General features: G+C 43.7%; 1 protein-coding gene and 1 pseudogene across 3 annotated transcripts in view; one reads left to right on the top strand and one right to left on the bottom strand.

The window, feature by feature from the left end:
* LOC105518530 overlaps nt 1-3,460 on the bottom strand; it is a 12,701-nt pseudogene extending 9,241 nt beyond the window's left edge.
* PPP2R5C (protein phosphatase 2, regulatory subunit B', gamma) overlaps nt 1-16,143 on the top strand; it is a 170,539-nt gene that overhangs the window by 94,251 nt on the left and 60,145 nt on the right. For all 3 annotated transcript variants that reach the window (XM_011951453.1, XM_011951452.1, XM_011951451.1), the window contains one exon: nt 4,142-4,341. In XM_011951453.1, coding sequence (XP_011806843.1) covers nt 4,273-4,341 — 69 coding nt within the window. In that variant the 5' untranslated portion in view covers nt 4,142-4,272. The remainder of the gene's footprint in view (nt 1-4,141; nt 4,342-16,143) is intronic.

Here is a 16,143-nt window from a genome sequence, read left to right as displayed (position 1 = left end):
CACCAAGGTGAGAATACAGTGGTGTGATCTCAGCTCACTACAACCTCTGCCTCCTGGGTTCAAGCGGTTCTCCTGCCTCAGCCTCCTAAGTAGCTGGGATTACAGGCACCTGCCACCACACCCAGCTAATTATTTTGTATTTTTAGTAGAGGTGGGGTTTCATCATGTTGGCTAGGCTAGTCTCGAACTCCTGACCTCAGATGATCCGTCCACCTCGGCCTCCCAAAGTGCTGGGATTACAGGCGTGAGCCACCACACCTGGCCAGAGTAGCACATTCTTATCTCCGCCTTCTTTCTGTCGTTTTTGGATGCCCTGGGTCTTTTCTCCTCTCCCCTTACAGGTTTTGCATGAGTATGTCCATGTATATTGCTCCTGGGTATGATTGAGGATTTATCTTGAACTATTTGGAAATTGTCTCAAATTCACTAACATGTTAATTAAAATAATGGGAAAAGCTAAAATGATCTATACAAGTATAAGGCATTTGTAATAACACTTTACTGTTAAAAATCAGAATGCATAATGGTATAAAGTATATTCTTCCACCACCTCCACCCGTTTTTATTTCCCAGTGCTACAGTCCTGTTAACACAGCAGAAAATAAGATTTTTAAAATATGTTGATAAAGAAGTTGTTAAATTAACTTGCATTCAAAAAAAAATATGGAAATATTTGATAGGGCGCAAGGATTCAGTTTTTTTACTTTTGTACCCAACTCATTGTTACAGGTTTTTTTAAAAAAACAGTAAAATTCTTAAAAAAAAAAAAAAAGGTCTAATGAGGTTTTTCAAATGAAAAAAAGAGCTCATGAGATTATTATCACAAGCGTATCTGCTTATAGTCTATAAGCAAAAATAGTACAGAAACACCCTGTCTGGAAGCCTAGGATAATTGAAATTCACTTGCCTTGTAGAACATTTTGGATAGAAATTTTATTAAAAACAGTGTTACTCTGCTCTTCCTTCTTAATTGTAGTAAATTTGCTTTTGTGTTTGGATGACAACTTAGTCTTTATTCTGAGTATCAGTTCCCGTACAGTGTTTATAAAGCGAAGGATGCTTTTAGGGCATTTCGAGGCATATGAGTTATTTAACTCCACTCTGAATGATCCCAACATCCTTTTGAGTTTCAGTTCCCTGAAAAGGGTACATTTGGCCCTTGTGTCTGTATCTGCCACTTCATCGCAGCGCGGCCTTAGGCAAGCTATGCTGGCGCTCGTACCTGTGTCCTTGCCTCCAGGTGGGGGTAACGGCACTGGCTTGGACGCTGTTAGGAGGATTCGGCGAGGACATGTTCTTGAAGGACTTAACTGACCACTCCTTCGGAGCCAAGCTGTGCATAGCATGGCTCGTAGGGGGAACGGTGGACTCTCAGCTCTCCGTAGTGCCAAGAATGTGAGAATGCCAAACAGCTCCAAATACACAGGCTGCGACAACACACGTGAGCTCATTTCAGGTAATCCTGGCAAATTAGGGTACAAAGGCGTAGAATTGATGGGAATTGAAGGCAAACAAAGAGGTAATTCCAAAAATGAACCTTTTTCATCGAAAAAGGCTGGATATCTGAATGTGAAGAGTCCTGAACGCTGTAATGACGGTTACTCGTTTCAAATAGTTGCGCAGCCACTGAGTTCTTAGAGTGTTTAGGAATCAAGTTTTTGTTCTCATGGTGTTTTAGGATCCTACGGGCAGTACACTCCACTCCCGTGGCCTCGCGTGTGTGCTTCTGATCTCTGAATGCAGTGTAGGAAACGGAAGCGGTAGCTTCCTACAGAATGGGTCTGCTCAGACAGGAGAGTCTGTGTGTGTGCCTGTTATTTGCAAGGCTCAATGTTGGGCATTTGGGCATATAGAGAACTAGAAGATATAATCACACAGCACCTACCCTCAAAAAGCATCTGGTTGGGAGTAAGAGGTACTAAGCAGAGAGCTAACTGTTTAAAGCTCTAACAAGTGCTGAATGACTTGCTCAGAGTCATGCATCTTACCTAGGCAGTAAGAAAGGCCTTGTAGAAGAAACCTCAACAGGAAGTTGACAGTAGGGGCAGGGAAGGGAAAGAGGAGTGTGGAAATGCTTGGCACCGGAGGAAGCGCAGGAGCTGCAGGAAAGCAGGAAAAGCTCGCCACCCCCAGGACACTCCCTGGAGCAAGGCTGGCGTGAGGCAGTGGGTCGCAGGGCCCCAGTGCTCCTAAAAAACTATGCAGGACCCGAAAGAGCACTCTTTATGTGAATTTAGCTATTGCTATTGACCAATTTGAAATTAAACTGGAAAAATTTTTGAACATGTATTTATTAATTTATTAAAATATAATAAACCTATTACATTTTAACAGAAATAGCACATTTTTAATGATTTAGCCACGTTGACCAGTGGCTAACACTGGTGAGCAGTGGATCACTTGAGGCCAGGAGTTCAAGACCAGCCTGGCCAACATGGTGAAACCCCGTCTCTACTAAAAATACGAAAATTAGCTGGGTGTGGTGGCGCACATCTTTAGTCACAATTACTGGGGAGGCTGAGGCACAAGAATCATTTGAACCCAGGAGACGGAGGTTGAAGTGAGCCAAGATCACACCACTGCATTCCAGCCTGGGCAACAGAGCGAGACTCTGTCTCAAAAAGAAAGAAAGAAAATACCCATGTTTTCGAAAACAAAACCTAATTTAGTGGTAAGAGTAGCATAGTTTTATACTTTTGCAAATCTCTGTAATGTCTGGCTTAATAGGAGACATTAAGACAAGGATTCCCCTGTCCGCTTCTGCATTCGGTCTGTTGCCATATATTGCTGTGGTGGAAGTGTGGAAAAACATGGTTGGGAAGGGAGGAGTATTTGAGTAGCCTTTTCAGATAGCTGTGGACATTTGCTTTGATATTACACCAGAACTTAGCATGGGTAGTTTCTTAAAGGAATCTGTAATGTGGAATCTGAAACCATATCAGTGAAAGCTGTCTGTAAATTTTATTCCTTTAAATCAAGTGGTCTGCTTTGTACTTTGAATGGCTCTTTTGCTCTGGAATGGTGTTAACACTATTTATTCATCATTTGGAAAATACTTGTTCACCGAGTTATGCAAATCTCCTAAATCATTTTGCAAATCTTTGACACATTTCAGTATGTGTATCAGTCAGTCCCATTTATTAATATCACCACTGATCTCCTCTTCAGCCCAGGGAAGCTGTCACACTCCCAGTGGCAGATAGTTTTCCAGACTTCCCAGAATACTGGACAGTCATTCAGAGCTTGGTTTGAATTTAGCTTCATCCACTTGCCAGCCCTGCAGTGATTTTTCTAAACCTCTTTCTTTATCTCTGTTGTGCAGTTATAAAGATTAAATGACAAGAAAGTGTCAATCTGTGTAAAGTTTTTAGGATGATATCTGGCCCAGGTAAGCACTCACTGAGTAATGGTTATCGTTAACTGCTGTTTCTAAATTGCCGTCGTCATTAACGTCAGTCATCGTGTGTGATAAGCCTTGACTGTAGACCAGAGTGAGGGAAATGCCGTGTGCTTGCTGGGGCTGTAAGGTGCTAACTCTTTGAATGTTTGGAAGGAACATCAGTTTGGACTGTTCCATCTTTGGACTGATGCCAGTTGCTCTGTTTGTCATCTAGCAAGCGTGGCCAACCACCTGCCCTTCCCATGTTGTAAGCTGAGAGCCTACAGACAGACATAAGGAGGCACCCTTCCCCCTCTGGTCTTTTTTACCCTGCCTGAACCTAAATTCTGCAGCTATCGCCTGGTGTGGATATGTCCCCGCCCTTTCCCCAGACGTGGACCTTACTGGTTGCCTCTCATTCCGTTGGCCAGCACGGTGCCTGTGAGGATTGCTGCTCAGATAGTATTTGTTGAATGAACACATGTAGACGGAGTTGATTTCGAACAGTGCTCTCAGCATGGTTTGAAAGACGTAAAAAGCATAAAAACTTCATCATACCAAACATAGGGTATGACCAGCAACTAGCTGGTTTTTTTCTTTTTATTTTCTTTAAGGAATATTTAACCTTTGTATACCCCAACCCATCTCCTTTTTTCTTGAATCTCTACTCAAAATAAAAATAGAAGAAAGCTTAAATGTGTTTCACAATAACTTTGGGTTAAGCACTTTTGTGATCGATATACTTTGCTCTCTGCTTTTCAGATGTTCCTCCTGCTGATCAAGAGAAGCTTTTTATCCAGAAGTTACGTCAGTGTTGCGTCCTCTTTGACTTTGTTTCTGATCCACTAAGTGACCTAAAGTGGAAGGAGGTAAAACGAGCTGCTCTAAGTGAAATGGTGGAATATATCACCCATAATCGGAATGTGATCACAGAACCTATTTACCCAGAAGTAGTCCATATGGTAAGTGATTGCAGGTTAACCAGTGTGTCCCGGGTCTGATTTAGAAACAGGACAGGCCAAGACATCTGAGCCTAACACGGTGCTACCCAGGAGAAGCATCCTCCTGTTCCAGAATTTGTAGTTGTACTTGAAGAATGAAAATTTTCTTTGTATCCTGGATTATAATGATAATAATAGTAAGGGAAGTCAGTTGCCTTCTAGGGACCAGTCTAAGTGCTTTGCATTTATTAACTCATTTAATCCTCACAACTACCCTATGGGGTAGAAATGTTAGAATTTGTATTTCTATTTATTATTTTATCCTCTTTAAATTTTTTAAAAACGTATTTAACATTAATATACTAGTGCCTTTTTATAGTTCAGAAGTAAAAATTTTGTCCATCCATGTGCAGGAAAATTCTCATGATGGGATGGAGTTGAAATATGGACAGAACCAGGCCGGGCGCGGTGGCTCAAGCCTGTAATCCCAGCACTTTGGGAGGCCGAGACGGGCGGATCACGAGGTCAGGAGATCAAGACCATCCTGGTGAACACGGTGAAACTCCGTCTCTACTAAAAAAAATACAAAAAACTAGCCGGGCGAGGTGGCGGCGCCTGTAGTCCCAGCTACTCGGGAGGCTGAGGCAGGAGAATGGCGTGAACCCGGGAGGCGGAGCTTGCAGTGAGCTGAGATCCGGCCACTGCACTCCAGCCTGGGTGACAGAGCGAGACTCCGTCTCAAAAAAAAAAAAAAAAAAAGAAATATTGACAGAACCAAACTGGTGTCAGAATAGTTCTTGCTTATTGGCTGAGAAGGCCTCCGCCTATCAGTGCTGGGATCAGGACAGCCCGTGCTGATTGGCTGGGAAGGCCTTCCTCTATCAGTGCTTCCTCTGTCATTCCTCTATCAATGACAGTATGTCCTGACTGGCTGAGATAGTCTTATCCTGCAGTTAGTTCCCTGTTGGTTTTTTTCAGCCCCCAGATCTCAGTCTTCTGAAGTGTCATACTTTACAGCCCATTCCTCAGTCAGTACCACCTGGAAACACCTCATTCAGTGCCATTACCACAATTTATTGTTTGACACTGAAATCCAGTTTTCTGTTGAGTTTTCTTGAAGTGTTGATATTTTATCTGCCTTTGAAACTAGTGCCCCACACACATACTTATTGGGGAGTCAGTGTGGCTTAGTGTAAAATGTTAAATCCAATTTTCATTGAGCTCTTTCTTAAGTTACTGATTTTTTTTCCCCAAAGCTGTATATTTCAGAATTGACTAGACTTCTTGACCTAAAATAGTTTTATTTCCTTCTTTAGTATGTTTGCTTTGGAAAAAGATGAAAGTAATGTTCTTTGTCGTAGTTCAGTCTACTGTGTCAGAGGTTGAGATCAACTTGATTGTTTTAACTTATTGTTAACTCTTAACATTCAGAATTCACTGGCATGGCTACTGTGTAGTTGGCCTAAGGACTGCAAAAGCCATGTGGGTTCCTGTCCCAGACTTGTGCCTGAAGAATAGTTATAGGCATAAACTGAGCAGAGAATATATACCCTAAAACCTTACCTGTTCAGACTAATGACACTTGGGGAATAGCTTTTTTTCTTTCTTTTTCTTTCATTAATTTTGACTCTCAATTACTTTGGAAGCCAACTCTAGCCCCAGATTCATAAAAATCTCTAATATTTTCTCCTATTACTTTCATAATTTTGTTGTGCACATTACATTTTATAATCATTTTTCTTTATGGATATGTAATAGTTGTACATATTGATGGAGTGTGTGATATTTAGATGGAAGCATAGAATCTGTAATGATCCAATCAGGGTAATTGGGGTTTCCATCGCCTCAAGCATTTATCATTTCTTTGTGTTAGGATATTGCAGTTTTGTTTTGTCTTTTTTTTATGACGTGGGTTAGGGATAGAACTTCATTTTCTTTTAAATTTATTTTCTTCTAAAATTATTGAAAAATTATTTCTCCCTACATCATGTATTGAATATTTCATTTCCCCCTGTTGCTTAATGCTTCCTTATTATGTATTCATTTTATTGTATTATATGTTAGATTTACAAGTATATAAATTCTATATTAAGTTTGCGTATGTGGAAGATTTTCCTGTGTTTGAGAAAGTCTCTGATTCCCACTCTTTAACCTAAGAGGAAAGAGTCTGCAAAGAATGACAAGACTCCCGTTGGCCTGGTTCAGGTCGAATGCCTGCCCTTGAACCAGGTGTGCTCCCCACCGCCTCTGCTTTGTATTTCACAGTAGCGGTGTGGGTTACTGGCACCACTTAGGATACTTAAAAGCCCTTGAGGCTGTTTTTATAGATTAAGTCGTCATTGCCTCTCCTCTCCCTGTTTTAATTGTTTCCTAACTTGATTCTCCTCCTGCTGTCTTAATTGTTTCCCACCCGAACCTCATGCCAGGCTCCAGAGTGTTGTCAGCCCCTGGGCTCCCTAAGCAGTAAGCAGACACTGACTGAGCATCCACCGTGGGCCAGATACGTTTTGGGGTGAGGAAACAGAATGGCGAACAAGACTTCTGCCCTCCTAAAGCTTTCATTTTCGTGTGGGAGACAACCGTAAAATAAGCCAACCAATAATATATCATTTTAGATTACGGTAATGCTGTGAGTAAAAGTCATCCAGGTGAAACAGAGTTGCAACACTGGGAATGTGATTTCTGCCTTCTGCCCACGTGGGCAGTGGAAACTTGGTGATGAGTTAGACCGTCCCGTGAAGATGGAGGCACATGAGATGCTTGTCTGTGGTCACTGTGAGAGCAGGGGACAGTTCATTTCCTTTCCTTTCTGCTCTGAGTTCAGAAGAGTTGATGAGAAGTATAGTGAAAGAAGGAAGAACACAGGCAGTGGGGTGGTGCCTGGCCGTGGTTTGTGACCCTCTTGTCGAGAATTTAAGCAGCCTGTACAAGGCCTCTGTCCTTGTACAGGCTGCTTGTACAGTGCCTGGGCCTGGTGTGGCAGGTGGCAAAAGCCTGGGCCTCTTTGTGGTTCACGTCTGGTGAGAAGCTCTGCAGCTTAGAGCCCCTGTGTGCTCAACGCTTAAGCAGCCTTTAGCCATGCCTGTTGTTCTGTTTGTTTCTTGTTGGGGGTGGGAGTGTGTATATTTTGGTCATAATATTTTTAGAGACATTAATTTCCACTTTTTTTTGAAAAATCCAAAGCTTTATAGTTGTACTCCTAATGCTGCTACTTTTAAGTATCCTGCTTATTAGACTGGACTGCTAGATTTTTTATTTTTTAACAGATCTACTGATGTTCACATAGCTTTGAATTCACCCATTTAAAGTGTGTGAGTCAGTGATTTTTAATATGAGTATGGGATTGTACAGCCATTTTCACATAAAACAGTTTTAGAACTGTTTGATCCCCTCAGAAAGAAATCCTGTACTCATTAATAGTCACTGCCATTGTTCCCTCCTCCCTCACCCGCCTCTAGCCCTGAGCAACCACTGATTGACTTTTTGTCTCTATGGATTTGCCTGTTGTGGACATTTCATGTAAGTGGAATTACAGAATATGTACCCTTTGGTGTCGGCCTTCCTTCACTTAGCATAATGTTTTCAAGGTTCATCCACATGCCAGTACCTCATTCCTTTTTATTGCCCCGTAATATTCCATTGTACAGATATACTACATTTTATTTATCCATGTATCTGTTGATGGACGCCGTATTATTTCCATTTGGGGGCTGTTAGGAATGACTGCTGTGAACACTGATAGACAAGCTTTTGTATGAACGTGTGTTTTCATATCTCTTGGGCATATACCTAGGAGTCGAGTCGCTGGGTCATGTGGTAACTTGAACATTTTGAAGAACTACCAGACCGTTTTCACAATGGCTGCACCGTTTTATGTTCGTATCAGCAGTGTACGGGGGTTCCAGTTTCTCCATCTCCTCAACACTTGCTATGATCTGTTTTATTGCAGCCGTCCTAGTGGGTATGAAGTGCGCCTCATTGTGGTTTTGATGTGCGCTTCCCGACCGCCAGTTATGCTGAGCAGCTCCTTGTGTGTTGTGTATTTTTAGACATCATAGAATTTAGACCTAGAAATTAATGGAAACATACTGATCATCTAGCTTGACCCTTTTCTTTTCCAGATAAAAAAGCTTATTGGGTTCAGAGAGATGCGGGTTGTGGGGGGGGGGGCGGGGAGGGGAGGAGCAATTCCCAGGGGAGCCAGCTCCTGGCATGCAGTTTCCCAGGTCTAAGTTATACCAGCTCTGTCATTAATTTCAGCCGTGTTTAAATATAATCAGCCACCTGTTTTTTTCAATTAAATTATCCAGTTAATCTGTTTCTCGGGCATGGACCTTCTTCTGATAGTCAAAACACCGGTAGCAAAACTAATTGTAGCTTTTAAAAAACTCAATGTCGTAAAAGTAAAGCTGCTTTGTTAACAGTAACTAAAGGTTAAGGTTAGGGGTTGCACCCTTTCAAAATCTGAAAAATTGACATATCTAGCAGTTTTTACATGATTTCAGAGGGTGCAAGCCTCCTAGAGCCTACAGGAGACCCCAGATTAGGAAATGTAGAGTCTCTTATCTTCTAAATCAGGGTTCTCATCCACGTCAGGGGATCCGAGATACCTCGTCTCCTCAAGAGCCTTTCAGAGGGTCTGTGATGTTAGAACTGTTTCCGTCATACTGCTAAGACTTTCATTGACTTTTTCACGGTGTTGAAATTTGCACCGATGGTGCAGAGGCAGTAGTAGGTACAACATCTTGCACCTTAGCAAGAAGCACAGTGGTGGCACCAAGCTGACAACCACACACCCAGTAGAAACAAAAACCACCAGTCTCACTTAGTGGCGTAAATGAAGCAATAGAATAGATTAATTTTATTATTTCATGACCCTTGTGCACACATGGTCTTAGGACTCTGTGATGAAATGTGAAGTTTTCATAAAACTCATCTGCTGCTGGTGCAGTAGTCAGGAGGGAAGGTGCTTGTGCAATGGAGCTGTCGGCCGAACTTGCTGCTGTTTTCATGGAACACCGTTTTTACCTGAAAACTGACCGACAAACCAGTTATTCAGACTGAATATTTGGCGGGCATCTTCTGAAAAAATAAGCAAAATGAGAAAATCACTTTAAGGAAAATAACTGACAGCATTTGTTGTCAGTGATAAAATTTGAGCTTTCTAGGGAAGTTTTGTTTCATTTTGTTTTTAGAGATGCAGTCTTGCTCTGTCGCCCCAGCGGAGTTCGCTGCAGCCTCGAACTCAAGTGATCCTGCCACCTCAGCCTCCTGAGTAGCTGGGACCACAGGCATGCACCACCATACCCAGCTGATGTTTTTTATTTTTTGTAGACACAGGGTCTCCACTCTAGTGACCAGGCTGGTCTCGAACTCTTGCGCTCAAGCAATCCACCCGCCTCGGCCTCCCAAAGTGCTGGGATTATAGGCGTGAACTATCACACCCAGCCAGAAATTCTGAATTTTGGAAAATGTATATGCAGCAGGGTGAGCTTCAGCCTCCCAAAGCTGCAGACACTCCTGCTGAGCTCAGTGGTGATGGGAATGAGCAGGATTTTTAATAGATATGATGAAGTGAGTCACCACTTGGAAGAGCCACATAACTCAGTGAACAAGTATTTTCCAAATGACTGGTAGAGGTTACAGAGTCATTTGGGGCAAGAGAGCCATTCAGAGTGCACAATCCAGCACTGGATTTGAATGTGAGAGTACAGACCCTCACTGATGGGTTTCAGCACCCATGCAGGAGCTCGCCCTAATAAACTACTACTGGTTGAATTTTGATGTAGACAATGAAAACACTATTAGACAGATACTCCTTCCTTGTCAACTATGTTATCTGTGTGGGACCAGACTTTTATCCTGTATTTCAACCTAAGTATTCTGAACACAGAAGCAGATATGATAATCCAGCATTTTTCTATTAAACCAGATGTTAAAGAGATTTACAGAAATGTAAAACAATGCCACTTTGCTCACTTATTTGTTTTGGAAAATATAGTTATCATGCATAAATATATGTCATTTATACTAAGACATGATATTTTTTCTTTTTTTTTTTTTTTAGATGAGGTCTTGCTCTGTTGCCCAGACTAGAGTGCAGCAGCATGGTCATTACTCACCGCAGACTCAAACTCCTGGGCTCAAGCAATCCTCCCCCTCCCCCTGCCTCAGCCTCACAAGCAGCTGAGTCTGCACTACAAGTGTGTGCCACTACACCTAGCTGATTTTTTTTTTAAGAGATGGAGTCTGGGCCAGGCGCAGTCGCTCACGCCTGTCATCCCAGCAGACTGGGAGGCCAAGGCAGGCGGATCACCTGAGATCAGGAGTTCAGGACCAACCTGGCCAACATGGTGAAACCCCATCTCTACTAAAAATACAAAAATTAGCTGTGTTTGGTAGCGCACACTTGTAATCCCAGCTACTTGGGGGGCTGTGGCAGGAGAATCGCTTGAACTTGGAAAGCGGAGGTTGCAGTGAGCTGAGATTGAGCCATTGCACTCCAGCCTGGGCAACAGAGTGAGACTCTGTCTCAAAAAAAAAAGAGACGGAGTCTGGTTACATTTCCTGAGTTGGTCTTGAACTCCTGGCCTCTAGTAATCATCCTGCCTCAGCCTCCCAAGCTGGGATTTTTTTTTTTTAATTTCTCTGGTTTAATTTCTAATATGGCCAATATCAATAGCTACAATTCTTGTAAACAAAAGTTCTTTAGGATTTGTAACTGTTTTGAGGAGTTTAGTAGGGGTCTGAGACCAAGAAGTTTGAGAGCTATTTTTCTAAAACAGTACTACTCAAAGGCTGCAGCTTCAACAGCCTTTAAGCTTGTTAGAAATGCAGATTCTTGGCTGGGTGTGGTGGCTCACACCTGTAATCCCAGCACTTTGGGAGGCCAAGGCTGGCAGATCACCTGAGGTTGGGAGTTCTAAACCAGCCAGGTCAACATGGTGAAACCCCATTTCTACTAAAAATACAAAAAATTAGCCGGGTGTGGTGCCAGGGGCCTGTAATCCCAGCTACTTGGGAGATTGAGGTGGAAGAATCACCTGAACCCGGCAGTGGGAGGTTGCAGTGAACCAAGATCGCACCACTGCACTCCAGCCTGGGCGCGGCAGAGTGAGACTCCGTCTGAAAAAAACAAAAGAAATGCAGAGTCTTCGGGTCCACCCTAGACCTGTGGACTCTCTGGGGGTGTGTCGCAGTGCTGTGTGTTTTCACTGTTCTTCAGGTCATCCTCAGGCAAGCCAAAACTTTAAAAAATGTTTTGAATAACGTCCTGCATTGTCCCGTCTTTGGATTGTCAGTTCCCTCAGAGAACAACTTATTATACTCTTGCATTTCTTCCACTGAATTCAGCACACTGCCTTTTATAGACTCAATAAATATTCATTCGGTATGAGGTTTTCTGTGTAGACTTGGGCATTAAGACTAGTCTTCATAGTCATCAATGAAAATAACCTGAAGATCAGAAAAGGAATTGCTTGGATTGGTGGTTGAGTGAGTCAGATAACTCAGAAGTACTTCGCATTAGGGTGGACCTCTCTAGAATTATCCAAATCTATTGTGCTGGACCACTGAGAAGGCAGCCTGTTGTACTCACTCAAGCATGCAAGAAATGTGTATTGCAGGCACCATGCTACCGCTTGGGACTACCCCAAGGAAAAAAATAATATAGTCTCTATCTGTATGATATCCACCCTTACTGGTCTGGGAGACAAGAAGAGGCAGCAGATGTTATGATATGAGGGCCAAGGACTGCAGTGGCGGTCAGTGTAAGGTCTGGTAAGAGCACAGGCCTAGGAGGACTAATCCCTTGTCAGGGCGCCCCAGAAAAGTGGCATCTACACCAGCGGCCAACCATTCAGGACTAGCTGGCTCAGTGAAAGCTATATAGAGGAGGGACGGGAAGGGGAGTGTTCGCAGCAGAAGAAACAGCTCCTCCAAGGCCCAAAGACTAGAGAAAGTAAGATGTGTTTGGGTTTGAGCCAAGCCTGGAGCTCCCGATTGGGTGGGGCTGGAGTCTAGATCCTGGGGAGCTTGACGGAAACTGAGGACTTGAGGTCATTGGGAGAGCTGGGACCACCCCGTGTGCTCTGGCTGCAGTGTGAAGAATAGATGGGAATGGGTGTCAAAATAATGCATGAAAGGACCAGCTCAACATCTGTAGCATTTCAGGGGAGAGGTGGTGGAATGAGCCAAGCAGCTTTGATGGCGGACAGAAATGGGCAAATGCAGAGATGTTGAGAAGGTAGAAACACAATTCAGGGTGGATTTGGTTGAGATACTTGGAGAGAGGAACCAACGTGCAGGTTTCTGACTTGAGCAAGTGGAATGCTGGTTCCAGGAAAGAGCATGGGCCCTGGTGTAGGAAAGGCTTGAGATGGGTCTTATCTGTTAACATTATTTAGAGCTCTTTGGGTTAACAGAGGCCAACAACCAATTTACTGTGGTTTACCCTCACAAGGGAGTTTACCAGGCAGACACTGGGTCACTCACACTTAGTCCACAGACTAAGGGACAGCTTTTCCTTCCATGTCCCACGTCCCCCGCTCTCTGTATGCAACCTTCCTTCTTTGGGGCATCCCTCTATGACGACAGAGGAAAGCATGGCCCTTGCTAGCTTGCCAGAAGAGGCCTGATGCCTGCTGTCCCCTGCCTGCCCTTGATCCCATTGCTGTAGCTAGGGAGGTGGGGTACTATGGTTGTGACTCAGACTGCGTCATGTGCTCACCAAACCACTCGACAGAGTCAAGGAGCAAGAATTCCCCAGAAGGGAGGGAGTTGTGTGCTTCTCTGGGCAGATTAGACGGTCGGGTCTACTCAACTTTCATCCACTAACTGTGTTACTTTAGGTGAGCGGCTTGGTTCTATAAGCTTCAGTTAGTGCTGCAAATAGCTGTAATGCTTCTGCCTTTCAGAGCAGCTAGGATGAAAGGGGAAACACATGGAAAGCTGGGTAGCCCCCGTGACAAAGTTGTTGGTGTCCTTGGAAGTGGGCCAGAAAGGGACAAGCCTCCAAGATTTCTCAGAATGCTTACCAGGGGGACGCCTCAATGCAGCCTTCTTTCTTCGTATTGGTACGGGACTTACTTCTAATTCTTGCTGCAGACTCTGATACCTTGAGGTTACTTAACTTTTCCTTTTTTTTTTTTTTTGAGACTGAGTCTCGCTCTGCCGCCAGGCTAGAGTGCGGTGGTGTAATCTCGGGTCACTGCAATCTCCCAGGTTCAAGTAATTCTCCTGCCTCAGCCTCCCAAGTAGCTGAGATTACAGGCACGCACCACCACAACCAGCTAATTTTTGTATTTTTAGTAGAGACAGGGTTTCGCCATGTTGGCTAGGATGGTCTCAAACTCCTGATCTCAAGTGATCCACCCACCTCGGCCTCCCAGCGTGCTGGGATTACAGGCATGAGCCACTGTGCCTGGCCTCTGTTTTCTTGTTTAGAAGGTTATCGTGCTGTGGACTACTTCACAGAGAGTTAGATTAGTTTAAATGGTGATTGGAAGATTAAAAATACATGGTCTGAAGTATGATTTCATGTTTGTAACATATAAATAAATTCATGAAAATAAAATCAAACTTAGGGAGAGAAAGCAACTTGTAAAATACTCTACAGAGTACAATGACCCAGCCCAGCAACACCGTCCACACTGCAGATCGATTTGGTTCCATTTTATCAATAGATTTGTAAAGTAAAGCTGAAGGCCTGGCCAACATGGTGAAACCCCGTCTCTACTAAAATACAAAAATTAGCTGGGCATGGGGTCGTGCACCCCATGCCCAGCTACTCGGGACTACCCGAGTAGTCCCAGCTACTCAGGAGACAGAGGCAGGAGAATCGCTTGAACCCTGGAGGCAGAGGTCGCAATGAGCCAAGATCACGCTACTGCACTCCAGTCCGATGACAGAGCAAGACTCCACCTAAAATAAATAAATAAATAATAAAGCTGAAGGAATATAGTACAAACTGTTAATAGTAGGTGCCTTTGGGTAGTATGTGAACTTTTCCCTTTTACTATACACTTTTGCAATTAAAAAAAAAAAAATCCTCAATGGGCCAGGCACAGTGGCCCATGCCTATAATCCCAGCACTTTGGAAGGCCAGGGCAGGAGGATCACTTGAGGTCAGGAGTTGGAGACCAGCCGGGGCAATGTAGCAAGATCTTGTGTCTACAAAAAAAAATTTTTAGGCCAGGCACAGTGTCTCACACCTGTAATCCCAGCACTTTGGGAGGCCGAAATGGACAGATCATCTGAGGTTAGGAGTTCGAGACCAGCCTGGCCAACACGGTGAAACCATGTCTCTACTAAAAATACAAAAATTAGCCAGGCGTGGTGGCACACGCCTGTAATCTCAGCTACTCAGGAGGCTGAGGCAGGAGAATCGCTTGAACCCGGCAGGCAGAGGTTGCAGTGAGCTGAGATCATGCCACTGTACTCCAGCCTGGGCAACAGAGCAAGACTGTCTCAAAAAAAAAAAAAGAAAGAAAGAAAAGTTGTTAATAGCTGGGTGTGGGACATACCTGTGCCTGTATGCCTAGCTACTCAGGGCTGAGGTGGGAGGCTTGTTTGAGCCCAGGAGCTTAAGGCTGCAATGAGGTATGATTGTGCCACTGCACTCCTACCTGGACAACAGAGCAAGACTCTGCCTCAAAAAAAAAAAATTAAGAGTTATGTACCACATTTGTCATCAAAAACCAGTAAAGATATTTTTCTTTCTTAAAAACAAGCGGCCAGGCATGGTGGCTCACGCCTGTAATCCCAGCACTTTGGGAAGCCAAGGCAGGTGGATCACCTGAGGTCAGCAGTTCAAGACCAGCCTGACCAATATGGTGAACTCTCATCTCTACTAAAAATATGAAAATCAGCCAGGCATGGTGGCAGGCACCTGTAGTCCCAGCTACTCAGGAGGCTGAGGCAGGAGGATTGCTTGAACCCGGGAGGTGGAGGTTGCAGTGAGCCGAGATCGCACCACTGCACTCCAGCCTGGGCAACAAAGCGAAACTCTGTCAAAAAAAAATAATTAATTAATTAAAAACATAAAATAAAAACAAGCTATCTGTATGTAATCATAGTACTGTTTTTATCAGAACTCTTGTGAGTTTCCAGGGAAAACTAGTTCATCATATTATTTTAATCCACACTGTCTGTAAGTGATTTGATGTTGACTTACATGTTTTATGAGCATGAGAGTGTTCTTAGAATCTCTTGGCCGGGTCCTGGGGGAGGTCTCATACCCTGCACCCCGAGATGGGTGTCCTGTGCTTCACTTAGGGACTGATGTAGAGCACGTTCCTTCTTCTATTTTTATAGCTGATATTTACAGTGTGTTCTGGAAAGTTTTACTTGCTGTAAGGGTGATGATAGTTTGGGAGAGGAAAGAATGTGTTGAATTAAAAGGGATAGTATATTGACCAATGGAGTTTCAGTCAACAAATTTATTTCAAGTGAGGTTTTAAATCATGAATTCCCAAGTACTTTTTGAAATCCAGAGAATGATTTTTCCACTGTAAATATCAGTAAGCTGTTTTTGTTTTTTTGTTTTGTTTTGTTTTTTGTTTTGTTTTTTGTTCTTTTTGGAGACAGAATCTCGCTCTGTCGCCCAGGCTGGAGTGCAGTGGCGTGATCTCGGCTCACTGCAAGCTCCGCCTCCCGGGTTCACACCATTTTCTTTTCTTTTCTTTTCTTTTCTTTCTTTTTCATTTTTGAGATGGAGTCTCGCTCTGTCACCCAGGCTGGAGTGCAGTGGCGGGATCTCGCCTCACTGCAAGCTCCGCCTCCCAGGTTCACGCCATTCTCCTGCCTCAGCCTCCCGAGTAGCTG

This window comes from Colobus angolensis, unplaced genomic scaffold (genome assembly GCF_000951035.1).
Source record: "Colobus angolensis palliatus isolate OR3802 unplaced genomic scaffold, Cang.pa_1.0 Scaffold32, whole genome shotgun sequence".
Classification (NCBI taxonomy): domain Eukaryota; kingdom Metazoa; phylum Chordata; class Mammalia; order Primates; family Cercopithecidae; genus Colobus; species Colobus angolensis.
Note: the sequence above shows the minus strand (reverse complement) of the source record. Positions and strands in the feature narration are given on the sequence as shown.